The 14608-nt window shown below is 35.7% G+C and overlaps 1 protein-coding gene across 2 annotated transcripts in view; it reads right to left on the reverse strand.

Annotated features, from left to right (window-relative positions):
• Positions 1-14608, reverse strand: part of GLS (glutaminase) — a 60537-nt gene that overhangs the window by 37441 nt on the left and 8488 nt on the right. For both annotated transcript variants that reach the window (XM_058840627.1, XM_058840628.1), the window contains exons 3-7: positions 14314-14435; positions 10163-10292; positions 9532-9611; positions 7779-7942; positions 1802-1860 (exon numbers count right to left, since the gene is read on the reverse strand). In XM_058840627.1, coding sequence (XP_058696610.1) covers positions 1802-1860; positions 7779-7942; positions 9532-9611; positions 10163-10292; positions 14314-14435 — 555 coding nt within the window. The remainder of the gene's footprint in view (positions 1-1801; positions 1861-7778; positions 7943-9531; positions 9612-10162; positions 10293-14313; positions 14436-14608) is intronic.

Genomic DNA, 14608 nt, shown 5'->3' on the forward strand with positions numbered 1-14608 from the left:
AGAAGAAAGGTACGTTTGATATTAGATCAAATGCAAATGTGAATTATGTCATTCAGTGGTTAGTAGGAATAACGTTAAGTTGCAAATTGTAAAGAAGTTCCCTCACAAAAATTACAGCTATTAAGTAGTTTTGTACCTGTGACCCTCTACGTAATTGTCTTCAGAATATATTTAGCTTGGTTAGTTATTCAAATGATAAATGGTATCTTAGTGAAAGCAGTACAGAAAATAATCTACATTTTAATCACACTGAAAACAAATAATGGTGCGATAAGTAAGATACGTGTCCACTAGACGTGCAGTTACCACATGCAGAAATGTGAGTGCAATGCAATACTCATTGTAAAAACATTACAGAAAAAAAACAAATAAAAGTTAAAAAAAGCCACCCAGCAAAACCAATCCCCCATCCGTCTAACAAATACCACAGCTGCATGCATTAAACTAATCCATGTTATCTATTCAGAAGTACACCATTTATCAAGAACTACGTGCCTTCTGCAAGAGGCACATGCTTTTGTTTTGCCTTATGATCAGTAGGGCATGTTGTAGTTGGACTAACATTTTGACATTTCAGACAAATGTGTTAAATCAGATTTTAAAATTCACTATTATCCAAGTGAATTTCAATGCTCAGTCAACCTTTAAAAAATATTAAATGTGAATAAATTTACCTGTCATACTTAAGGCCATTTTCTTTCACCTACAGCTATCAAAGATAAATGTCTTTAAGCAGGAGTTCTTACACCTTCTTTAAATATAAAATAACAGAAAATCATGATCTAAGTAATTTTAAAATCAACGTTTTGGAAACAGGGGGTAGGAAACACACTGGACTTTGAATGCAACCAAAAACAGGTTGTACACAAGACTTTTAGACCTCTGAAGTAACAATATCAAGTTTACTACTCAAAAATTCCAGGGGACTGACATGTTCCCCAGAATTCTATGCAGGTACCCTTAGAAGAAAATATTAAATTTTTTTGTACCTGTGGCTACTGAGACTAGCAGAAAATACAAGTCAAGTATCTGGCAAGCATTAACATTACATGGAGTTTATACCATTAACAACTTCAAGACATTTATACAGTTGTTCTACTAAATAAATAAAATACAGTTTTCCACAAGTCTCAAGATCATGGACTAAAGATGTAAAGTCATTATTCAGACGCGGTGTGCTTGGGAAAATAAGTAACTGTTTTCAAACACTCTTATTTATGAAAGCACACTTACATCCCAACAGCAACTATGTACTATAGAAGCTCAACATAATTTAGTGGTGCAGGATGTTAACAGCACACAAATTCAACATAAAACTGACATTCAGATATTGCAGCATTGCTCCTGTACAAATTACAGTATCTTCCATTTCTTCCATACTGCAAGAAATACTCTTGTAACTTTATGCTCTTTAAGGGCACTAGACACTCAGAAATGTACTTCTGAGTGCTATAAAGTATATTCCTGAGAAATATACTTCCTCAGCAATTAACAAATAGAAGCCGACACTCTCAAGAGAATATCAAGTGTTGTGCAGCTCAAGAAGGAAACAAATCTAATGCCATCAAGGAAAAAAGAGTTTTTCAGATGCACTGATACTTGTTAGAAACTGCTATTCTAACACTGCATTCGTTTGGAAGGGTTACAATTCCCAAAATATCAGAGCTTATCTACCCGCTAATGAGTAAAGTGCCATCAGATATCACAAACAAAAATCAAATACAGCTTACAATCTGCACATGACATCTTTTCCTACATTCTACTGAAATACTTGGAGAGAAACTAAAAATTAATTTTTTACCTTGATTAAAGATGTGATCACAATTGCTCCAGCATTCACCATAGGGTTATGAGGCCTGTCTGTAAAATAAAGTTCTTAATTACAAATATATTCCAAGACATGTTGTCAAACAAAACCAGTCAAGTGCCTAAGTGAAAAATTATTCTAGATCTATTGATGACTGAAAAGCTACTATTACAGAATAGCTATCATACAACCTTAAACTTTTAAAAAATACTGTAATACAACACTATATGCAACATTTTATAATTCTGAGCACACTATTTTACAGCTTAGAACACACTCAGCCTTATCCTACTTAACAAACCAGTAACTGTAATCCAGTACATTTTTTGGTTTGGTATCATTTATTTTCTTGAAAGTTAGGAATCCTCCTCATTTAAGAATTCAACTTACTTCATAGCTGACTTGCACATGCCTGCTACAATTATATTTTCCTTTTTCCCACTGATCTCCATACTAACAGTATCTTTGCACTAAGTCATTCTTGGCTGCTGAATGAATCACCTTTTCTATCTCCTTTTTCTAAAACACCCTCTTCATCAGCCATGTAATTTTTCCCAAATAATCTATCTTCCACAAATTACCCTCTTCTTTTTTAACTAACATTTTTGCTGTGCCTTTCAACTACAGTGTTGACTTCTGAGCATTCTGGTGTCTGAAAACCTCAAACAATTCTCAATACATTAATATCATGACAGGTTTGAATTCTTTATTTGCTGTTTCTTTATCTCCAAATTTGAAAAAATACTGATTTTAAAACCGCACAAAAATATGTACATCATACATAAAAATACTGGACAAACATGGACCCTAAAAGAAATTTGAGATTATCTGGGTTTTGGAGATGAGTCTTGTATTTGCAGCATACACATATTTTTCCCCTGAAAATTACACTGATTGTGGTCAATGGCACTTACCCATCTATGACTACCAGTTAATCTTCAAAAACTAATCTTCAAGTTTTATTAGTCTTTTTCAGGAAGTCAATATTAAAAGCACAAAAACATTCTATTACTGGAAAAATAAGGCCCATACCTTCCAAAAAAGTGAAGCTCCCCTAAAATACTTCTGGACAACTCTAGACAACTTATTGTCTAGATAATATTTTAAAGTTGTTAGTGCCATTCCATATCTCTCTGAAAGAGACTCACAAATTGCTCAGATTTCATTTGATTATATTTAAGAGCCACATATATCAAATATCCTGTTATTATCGACTAATGCAAGCAACAAGGGTCAAATGTATTTGACTTTTGATTAGCACCAGATCCTGGATAAGAAAACATAGCATTTCCATAGCTCCTCAGGGACCACACACGTGAACACAAGTCAAATGACCACTCACAGCAACATAGCCTGCAGGTCAGAAGGGACATCTGGAGGTCATCTCCTCCAGCCTCCCACTCAATGCAGTGCTCTTGCCACAGTTCCATTAACTGAGTCTTGAAAAACCCCAAATGGGGCAAACCCTCTACCTCTCCAGCAATCCTGCTCATCCTAGACAGCAAATTTACCCCAATATCCAATTTGCAGCTCCCAAGCCACAGCATGGGGCCACTGGACCTTGTACCACCAAGTGCCACTACCAAGAAGAGTTATGGAACCCTCCACTGGTAATTGCTCCCCAAGAATTCGAAGAGGTTTCCAGGGAAGCCCCTGACTCCCCCATCCATCTGCTCCTTGGGAGTTACAAGTGCCCTGGACTGCACAGCACCCTGGCAAGCCCTACACTGCAGCCCTGCCCAGTTTTTCATTCTTTGAGCTGGGGATCCCAACTCTGGACACACAGTCCAAGACAGCAGGGCTCTCATGCATGATCAGAACACACTGTCCCCTCATTTCTCACTCTAGCTACGCTTCTCTTCTTTACAGCTTCCTCTCACCAACATCAGGTATCACTCCAGCCCACAGACATGCTCGTCAATTTATCATACACAGCCCATTCTAAAAATATTTTCAGAAATATTTTGCTCTTGATTCTTCTTTGCATCTCTATCGTTTCAATCTGCCACACAGCACAAATCAAAAAACACAACCAGATTCCGTATCACATGTATGTTTGAATAAAAAGGAAGTGCAATATTTGGTTAGCATTCGGCAACTGAAAGGTTTATCAATGTGGTACATCCACACAGAGTATACCATCAGAAATGCTATTGCTTCTCACTTCTTTGAAGATGTCACCACTTACCTTCAAAGTCAAGGCACTCTTGGCTCCTCTACTCTCAAGACTCCTATCTCTCACTGTTTAACATCTCAAGCTACCTGTACTTGTTCTGGCCACTTTACAACTAACACATTTCCATGTGCTGCCTGCACATGAAGAAGGGAAGAACCTTCTGATAAAACAAAACAAGGACTTTGTTGAATGTGCTTCTGAAATGCAGCTGTGTGTTGCTCCCCACACAACAAGTCAGCAAGAACATCACTGTGGGAGCCTTACCAGCTAAGGGGAGGTACAGCAGCCTGGTTCACCACACACTAACAGCTGTCCTCGGAGGCTCTTTCCTACTGCTGCCAACTCCAGCGTGTCACAGCGCTGAGCATGACACCGCCATTAACTCACTGCTACCTCTTCTCAGCAGAACAAACCCTGCCAGGGTATCCAAGTCCCAGATAAGCGGTTTTCACCATTGGCTGCACAGCACCAAGGGATACCAGCAAAACACTTCCCATACACAGCTGTCTGTAACAGGCAGAAATCCTTCTATCTTGCCAAAACAGATACAAGCTTCCTAGAGGTGGGCCATGCCCCAAGCTGGTCAGTAATTAAGAGGCATTTAATGCCCTTAATAGATGATTGTTGTAAGTCCCTTCCAGTGAAAATACTCCATTCTACAATGGAGAACCTCTCCCTAAACTTAAGCTATACCGGCCTCTTTGAAGGCCTAGGAGCCTAAATAAAAACTTACATTCCGAAAGATTTCTGCAGATTTCAAAGAAGAGATGACTTCTATTCCCAGGCAATTTTTCACTGAGGGGGGATATACAGGTTCTGGCACTACATGAATTTTTAAAGAAGTTCATACACAGGTCTACTTCTAAAGCAGCAGCCACTACTGATCTACCTCACAGTGGGTGTCATCAGCAAAGGGATTCCACCCTGAACAACAACTAAGCATGAAGACTGATACCCTAATTTCAAGTTTGCCAGAGGTGAAGAAATTAATCCTTTAATCTTTAGGAAGAGGTATCAAACCGTGCAAACCTAATTGACACATATTACTGAAGCCAAACACACACACACTACTCTCTATAATCAAATAATAAAGGCAGTGATCTGCTCAGACTGATAAAAAAATAAAATCTTTTATGCAGCTTCTCTGCAAGTCATATATATTGCTGTATCATCTCCTTATATTCCAAGTTCATGTTTTTATCCTTAATGAAATATAAGCAGAATAAACAATTTCCTAGCAATCCCTCATTCAATTACAATACAACTTTTATTACTGGTCTAAGTTCTACAAATTATTTTATTACTGGACTAACTCTCCAAATAATTATCACCAAGGGGAGGCTGTACATATGGATAAGAGATACTAACTGTTCATAAATATAGGTATTGTTAGACTTGTTGCATCATGAACTCAATAGACATGAAAAAGCCTGTAGCTGCTTAATGACCATAGCCAGGAAAATCACTCCTAATAATACCTGTTTCAGACACATTTTAATTTGTAAAATTTCTGATCAATCAACTAGAATCTTTTTTAAATTAGCACTGAGATTTTTTTAATTCCTTCAAAATTCTGAAATGGATTGGCAGTATAGTCCCTTTGATAAAACAAGTTTTAAAAATTAATATTCATAAGCCTGTAGAAGTTGCCAAATTTCCATTGCACAGCACAGTTTATACTCAAAACACAGCAACAGCTTTTTGTTGTAAGTTGGCATTTTTAGCAATAATTTAAAATTGTCTTCAAATATTCTTCATTCTTTCCAGCTTGATTCTCAGGACTAGTAAACAATGAAATGCAAGAATATTCTGTTTTAGGAATCTTCCATATAGTAAGTATAGAAAAAATACCTTCAGATTCCTGTCCAAACAGTTTTCAAACACCTGTCTATCACTTCATAAAATCTGGATTATGAACATGAAATTAAATTATGTCTGAATATTTAGAAAGTAAATAGATTAAATATCTATTTTTTTAAAGTTTTCAAATCTGGTCTTCAAAGTATTTATGGATGCTCAAACTGAAAAATACTCCCCATAGCTGAAGCTCATACAGCAGTTTAAATCTTCAAGCAAAGTGTAGATTTAACCTTTTAAATCCTTCTCTTCCCTCTTCCTTTATTTGGAGAAACTCCCTTTCTCTCACTATAACTGAAATGTTTCTATTTATTAGACTTCTACTTTCTGTTTTAATCTTTTCTTAAGGAGGATAAGAAGCCATCCAAGTCAGTTCCAGCACTTTTTTTCCCATGTTTATCAGCCACAGAAGCATACCCTTAAAAATTAAATTTTATATCATGTGTCTTCCTTATTAATTTCATGTTCATTGGTCAAAATTTCATTTGTCCAAATTCTCTTATGCATAACAGCCTTGAAGTATAACAGTAACGTAAAAGACCCACCAATTCATCTTCTCCAATAGTTCAATTTTAAAAGTAGCAATAAAAAAAAGAAAATAATTACTACACTTTGTCATGTTATTAAAAAAAGAAAATATAGAACATCTATATTAGTTCAAAGGAATTAACTGGCAATTTTCAGCACCATCAAAGCTTTTTTTATAGTAAAGGTTTTGTAGGACATGAAAGATAAGTCTTCATACTGTTACAACACCGTATTTGGAAAAACTAGGAAAGCAAAAAAAAAAAGCATGACTTGACAAAATGCTTTTCCTTTCTTAGCAATATATTCTCACACTGGTAGGAATATACAATATCAAAATATTGAATAATATTGAAAATATACAATATGAAATACCAATACATTGGTATCTTATCACCATTTACTAACATAATACATGAAAAGAAATAAATTGCAAATATGTATTTTAAGTATGGAAAGATGATTTTATTGTATAAATAAATGAAATGTTTTTTATATAAATAATATGCATGAATTTATAAATATAATAAATATAATTAGGTATCATTAATATATTAATAATACAAATATTTAAGTCAGAACTCAATACAGTCCTTGACAAAAATGTCCTCAAAGCCTTATGCTGGTAATTAAATATTAATTGCAATACCATGGCAACGGAAACATTGTCTGTTCTTTTACTAAGACAGATCTGCTAGAAGAAACATTTGTGTTTCACAGATAACATCCAGTCTTTCCTCTAAGGCTACATGAGTCATCTTTCTCAGATTTTTGCCATAAAGTTTTTTAAATACCATTTCCATGTTTAAGAATTAATATAATATGAAAAAGAAATAATCTAGGTAAGTGCTGTATGAGAAATTCTTGCTAAAACAGTCCTGCCACAAGGAAAAAAAAATAAAAACATTGTTTTGAATCAGTAGCCAAATCCCATTTAGAATAAACAGTGGGAAGATTTCGCCTTCTGGAAACTAGTCAGTGCTGGCCTTTGGCACCAGCACCTGCTTCTCAGAAGGCTGAGTAGTATGTCTTTTTTAAAATCAATTTAACATCTTTGATTCTTTCACCACCATTTTACAAAAGCCATGAGTAAGGAACATTTGCTACCAACTCAACTAAATAAAAATAGTTTTCAAATACCTGCACTATTAAAATTCTTTTGGTTTTCCTACATCTCTAACTAGCAAATGGAATGGAAGCAATAAAACATCTTTCACTAGCATTCTAAATTAGGCAAAAGTGACTAACCAAGACTAAGTCTACCTTGTTGATGGCAAAATATTCTGGGACACTACCTAGTAGTAAGACTTAAGAAGATACAGTAAAATGACAAGACTGACAAAACTGTGTAGGTTTGCCTCATAACTTTCTAAAGCTGAGTATTTGCATTATTAAGTATAATTTATCTCTTACCATCTTCATTCAGGAACAATTTGTTGAACCTTAATCCACTAGGCTCTTTACCAACATATCTGTGCACATACTCTGTACCAAGATCATTGACAGCAATCGCGTATTTCAAAGGCTTTACACAGGACTGGAGACAAAATGGAACTTTGGTATCACCCACAGAATGCCTGGGAAAAACACAGAGGAAGAGGCTTGAAATTTCCTGTTTCTCAGCTGTGGCAATAGTGTTAAATGCCTCATCTATCCTTCAACATACAAGGACTATTAACAAAAACGCCCCAAAAAACAAAAGCATATTATTACTAAGTCTCATTTTAAAAAACATAACAATGAGATTTAGAGGTTTTAGCAACTTGACTCCATAAGCCAAGCATTACAAAGTCAGTTGCTGACTACTGCAGAGGTAAAGTAAAAACAAGTTCAGAAATGGGTTTGGACCAGAGCAAAAAAATCACCTCAGACCTCTAGTCTTACACTTATCCTACTCAATGGCAAACTACACACTCAGCAGGGTACAGCTGAGCCACACAGAGCCACTATATTGATTTATGCATACATAAACAAAGATGAGATACAACCTGGTTTTGCAATTTGAGAACAATAATCAAATAGCTGTATTTACATTTCCTTTAATAATGGCAAAGATATAACACTCATTACATGTTATCTTTTGGAAAGTTTACTTTCAGCAGCTATGTCAGACTGCACCAAAGAGTGACTCATGCAAGCAGCATATGCCACATCTAGAAACAGCAAAAGGCTTGAAGCAGCCCCTTGTCTGATGGCAAAATCAGGAGTGTATTTGCTTCTGTTCTTTGCAGAAAACATAAGGCTTCATGGAAAATCACAATACCATTTTGGTATTATAAAAGCTAACATTACACTACATTAAGCATTACAAAAATTAGCATTGTAAGAACTTTCATTAGCACATAATATCCAAAACAAAGCAAAACACCAATTTAAAGTATAAGGTTTTTTACTATTATTAGATTATAATTCAGACACTTAAACAGGGAGATGAAAAAAATATTTCTGTTCACTTGTACAGCTCCTCCCCTGAGATTACAGAACATATGGCTAATTAGAAGCAAACATACGGATCTCAACAGATCATGGCAGAATGAACTCCAAGCCACAGTCACGAGAAGCAAGCCTGATGCTCTCAGGAATGCCCCATTCACAAACACAACACCTAAAAATGGCAGTTTCCAGAACCTGCAGTAGGACCACAGCAAACTGCAGGTGAGCAGAGCTGTTGAGCACTTTGCATTGTGTACTCACAAAGGAAGACACAGAGCTCATGTTACTTCTCAGCTGGATGGTGCAAGATATCCCTTTACATCTAGGCTCCTAACTGTCTCTGCTACTCTGACCTACTGAGAAAAATAAAATCACTCTGACTAGATCTCGGATCTACATACACCCTCTTACAGGGGAAAGCTTGATAAACCTGAGAAAAAAAATTGTACTTGCTCTGTCCAGTTTCCACTTCTTCATTTTCTTTTGAAAGATCATGAATCTGCATTTTTTCAGTGATACGCCGATTATGTAACAATGCCACAGTGAAAACATTAAAATGCAGAGGAGGAGCTGACATTTAAGTACATTGTGACCTACACAGAAAGTTACATAGCTTGATGCACAGGTACTATTAGACAAAGCTTTTCAACTTCCAGATATTAATATTACAGAAGCATTGCCTCTATCTTTCCTTCAACTACTCCAAGAACAAAATGTAGAAGTTACAATATACCTCTGTCCATCGACGGTGCAAAGTGATACCCCCCACAAATCGGGGCTGAACTTGGCCAGTTGTGGAATATAGTCAGCAACCTATCACAGCATGAAAGAGAGAGACATATTACAAAATATTTAACTCTACATTAATTTTAAAAAGTATCAGTGGAAAGAATACACAAGGAACAACTGAGTTATTCTACAAATAATCACCTGGTGTATCTAAAACATCATCAGAAATTATTATATTCACTAGATCATTAGCAAATAAAACATTTTTTTTTTCAAAGTAGAATTTTCAGCACATTCAGAGAGGTATCTGTGTTCTGTATTACAAAATTTCCAGCATTTTCAAATAATACAGAATTTTTACCTTGTAGCACAATCTGGGATTTTTCAACTAATTTATTGAAAATAAGCACCCGAATAAATTTGATTTACTAAAGAAGCTATAGTATTAACAATTACCTTTGTCACACAATCCAGACAGATGTGTAGAGCTGCATAATTTTCTATAGCCTAAGTGTAGCCTGACAAATTGCACAGCAAATTATACAGACAGAAAAATCACTCTACCTAACAAATAATGCATTTGGTTAATACTGAAAATCTACAGAAGTTTGAAGTTGCATTTACAAAGAGGTTACCTTTCCTCCAGATTGTTTTTTAGCACTTTCATACAGCTCATCAATATGGGAAGTAAACGACATAAAATCTGGAATGACAAACTTCCTTCTGAAAGCTTGAGTAAGCAACACAATATTACTTTGTACACACCTGCAAAAAGTTAAAAACATTTATTAGTACTTCGACAATGTACTGTCACCAAGCCTATGTAAGTAGCAATTACATGTTATCAATTAGGACCTTTAGTCCCTTGAAGCTACATGCCTAGAAGTGCAAGTCTTTATTACTTTTCCAATTTGCAACTCTATTTTTTAAAATTACTTAAAACAGTTTTATTGCATTAATTTTTATTTCTTTCTACTTGAAGTTCTCTTTTGAAGTTTCACCTGTGAAGCTGTACTGCAAGATATTATCAATCTGCCTTCAAGCAGCACCTCGGCTTGCAAAAGGGATCGAAACCACCCAGTTCTTAGGAGCAAACCATCTGAAGTTTGTCTAAGCCAGTCCTTGCCTAAAGAAGTGCTGATTTCAGAGTTAGATCAGACTTGGGAGGTTCAGGATTGCTCTCTCACTTCACTGTTTCACCAGGAACTGAGGTGAGAATGCTGCCAACAGACCAAACTGGAAAGTGATTCCATTCTAGTAAGAAAATAAAACCCTGTGGAAAAACTTGATAACATCTCCTGAACTAAGCAAAAGTTAACAGCGAGCCGTATGGCAAGTTTCTTACTTCAAACCACCAGCACCAAGGAATCTCTGTTGCCTTTTAGCCTAGAACCAGTTACACTATCGGCCACACCCTGTGAACGTCAGCCCATCTGGGACACTCAGAAAACGGATGAGGTAGAAAGGAAAAGACTTATCTAGGACAAACAGAAGGAAGGATGAAAACACAAACTGAGACATGCTGAAAGTGGTGTGTCTGTGGGTGAGAGAGGAGAGCAGTAACAGGGTGGGAATTGGGAGCCATTATCAAGTCAGGTGAAATGACCTGATAAAGGGTATTAACAGCCCTATCCTAGTGGAAGGAGGACAAAGTGAGGTATAATAGCAAAAAAATAGTTAACACCTTCATACCGTGCCTTCTGGCAGTGTTGACAGAAACAGACATACTATTCATGCAGGCAAAAGGAAAGTTAAGAAAATCTAGGCACATGCTACCAGGCAGAACTTCCAATTAAAACTTACTGAGAAAAATATGATTTTTAGGGAAATGTTTTCACTTAAAATAGATATTTCAGTAATTCTACTATGAAAAGTCATCATCAGTTCAAATGAAGGTGTATGAAGGTAAGTGAAGAGACAGAATTATCCCTTTGAATCGCCCTCTCTTTTTCTAAGCTTTTAAACTCCTGCGTACTTCCACGACTTTATCTTAAACTCAACTGATAGCAATTTCAAATGCTGATAGGCACTGCTATCCCAAAGTGAAAGAGAAACTAAAGTTTCTGATGTATGCAGTCACCTTACAAACTGCTGTCTTAGCCTATGTTAAAACTGCAGTTGAGTTGGTTTTGTTGCAATCTGTAATATTTTTTTTTTTCTGTATCTTACAAAGAAATCCTGTTTGCTTTTTTTTTCCCCAGCAGCTTCCAATTACAGTCACCTACTCCAGGTGCAAAACCCCTTTTCAAAAATAATTAGTAACATTGCTGGCAGCTATGTGTGCAGAAGGAGTAACATAACATGCACTAGATTCAAAATTCAGATGCACTTCTAAATGTAGAAGTACTGTACTACCTGGACAGCATTAAGCACTCCTCTAAGATAAAAAAAGATATCTGAAGTTCACCCAAACCTACTATAACAATTCAACACAAAGTCTGGAAATCTAGAAAGCAGTATGCACTGAAATACAGAACTCTTTAAGATCATATTATGTTTCTGAAACATGAAGGGCATTTATACACTCAAAATTCACACCAAGCCTATGATGCTGACTTGAGCAGTTCAATCATTTTAATGGAGGGATTAAAACTCACTACAGAAATGGCTGTGCTGATGAAGGACCTTACTTACTGTTACCAATTTTTCTCAGACTCTGCCAAGGTCATTGTCTGGATATTTATCCTGGTACTCCTTAACCCAAGCAAATTGTATAAATTCACTGACTAAATTCAATATAAGGGTTGAAGTAATCTAGATGGGTATTGAGAACAATAGGTGTATGGACAAAATAACAGACTTCTTAGGTCTCCCTTTAACAGGACTGACAGTTTTCAGTCAGCCAGGACATGAGCCATGACAGCCTCCCCACTGAAGTAATTAACTAATTATGTTCCAGGTAACCCTCTGGAGATGGCTGGCCTCAGGCTCCAAAGAAGTGGAGCAATAGGAAAAGATCACAGGGAAAAATTTAAATTAATAATTATATTGATAAATAAAAACCTTTCTATGGTAGTTTCATCTTGGTTCTCTAGCATAAAGTTAGGATCACTTTGTTTCCATTACCACATTGTTAGGTTTATCCATTATTTTTCAAGTTCTGACTCAGATTGCTTATTCCTACTTCCCTACACAAAGCAGCCCAAGTTTCATCTAACAATAGACAGGTACTATTATATTAAGCATTACCAAAAAGGAAAAAAAGGAAACAAAGTTCTCATTGCAAGCTAAGCAGCGTGTTGCAATGCTTTCAGTAGCAGCCCAGTCTCACCCTGCAAAGACCACATTATGTTACACAAATGCAACATGATAATTTACAAAAAAAGATTGCAAAGGAACCTTCTGCTGCTGCAAAGAAAAACTTGCTATGTTAAAAAAGATTCACCTCTCCACCTCTGTATAATCTTTACATTCAAAACTCTTCCTACACAAGAAGCAACCATGTAAGCTTCCCACAAATTCTTCTAGTAATGACTATGGTCCTCACATAGAGGATCAAATTCCAGAGATGTGACACAGAACATAAAATAATCCTACTAATTAGCAATCAATTGTTTTTCAAATGCAGAGCCCTTGCCTAAAACATAATTCAGTTTACTGTGACAAATAAGCCTTTTAGTATAAATGTAACATGATAGCAAATGCATTTCCTTTCTAACCCCTCCATACACAAAGGAAGGTTTCTGAATATAACAACTTAGAGTTTTTACTCTGCTGACAATAAAAACAGTGAAGACCTGGTCTAGAACTTAACATGGGAGTATAATTAGTCCATGCTGCACCTTTACAAAGCATCTCACGTCTGCTTGAGTTAACTGGTTTTTTGTCGCACACACAGACATTCACTTTTTCTCAATCTATTTCCAAAAATGTTTATATGTATTTTAATATATATACAGACAATTTATGTTTATATATTTATACTTACATAACCTATGTAAATACATAGTATAGCATAAGCATATACCATATATATTTTATATACCTATATGTAAATAAAATATATGTATTATTTATATACACTTAACTGTATGTGCAAATAAGTTTTAGGTATTATAACTTACGCTGACAATAGAATAAAAATGCAAACAGAAAAATATTCTAAACATTTCATTTCAAAATTTAAGAGCCTCTAAATTTCCCATCTTTTGGCACACAAAAGCTGTAAGCAGAGGAGCAAAGGAGCGTGCTTGAAATGAACAGCAGACAACCTGAACAGTGCTTATACTACTCAGCTGACTACAGACTTTATAAAAAACCAAAAACATCACTAAAATACGGCACACAGATCTTTGCCAAAAGGAGACCAGTGTCTGCAATCCTAACCCTCCTCATCTGCCCTTATCTTGAAATTTAAGGTCACTGTTTTCCACATATTCCCTTTTGGAATTACATACATGCTCTGAACATCTCGCCATACAGAAGCAGCATCCTGAACTCCAGATTAAAAACTGACAATGTAGTGAGAGTGCAGTTTTATGTAATCATAATAAACACTTACACTGCATCAATTAATTTTGTTTGGCATCTGACCAAGAATTGCAGTATGGGGTCAGACATACATGCAAACAACATTGACACATTAAACTCCTGTGGAGATCATACAGCCTGTTTTGCTGCATGAAATCTGAGAACAAACTTTCATCAAAATAGCATCAGGAGTGTGTGTTTGACTCCCTTTCTAATCGATTTATATACCTTACGTCTCTCCTTAAGACAGCATTCAGTAACACACAGACAGCATTCATTCAAAACTATACAGTTACATAATTGACAGAAAGTTTACTTTTTAAAAAGGTCTTTGTCCAGCATAACACCATCTGAAGTAGTCTGAAGAGTCAGTCTTAGCATATCCATGCACTCTTTCAATCGAGGATCAGATGTACGTAATCCTGTAGATTTGAGTGCCTATTACAATAAAACAAAAATTACTAAGTGAAAAGATATACTATTACAATAAAGTTATCTACTGCTCAGAGTTTATCACTGTAAGAGATCTACATCAACAGAGACATTGTGACACTTTACTGATTCTTTAGCAATTTCCTTTGGCCATTTTGGCTGTATTTTAGGTCAAAGCA

Source organism: Poecile atricapillus, chromosome 5 (genome assembly GCF_030490865.1).
Source record: "Poecile atricapillus isolate bPoeAtr1 chromosome 5, bPoeAtr1.hap1, whole genome shotgun sequence".
Classification (NCBI taxonomy): domain Eukaryota; kingdom Metazoa; phylum Chordata; class Aves; order Passeriformes; family Paridae; genus Poecile; species Poecile atricapillus.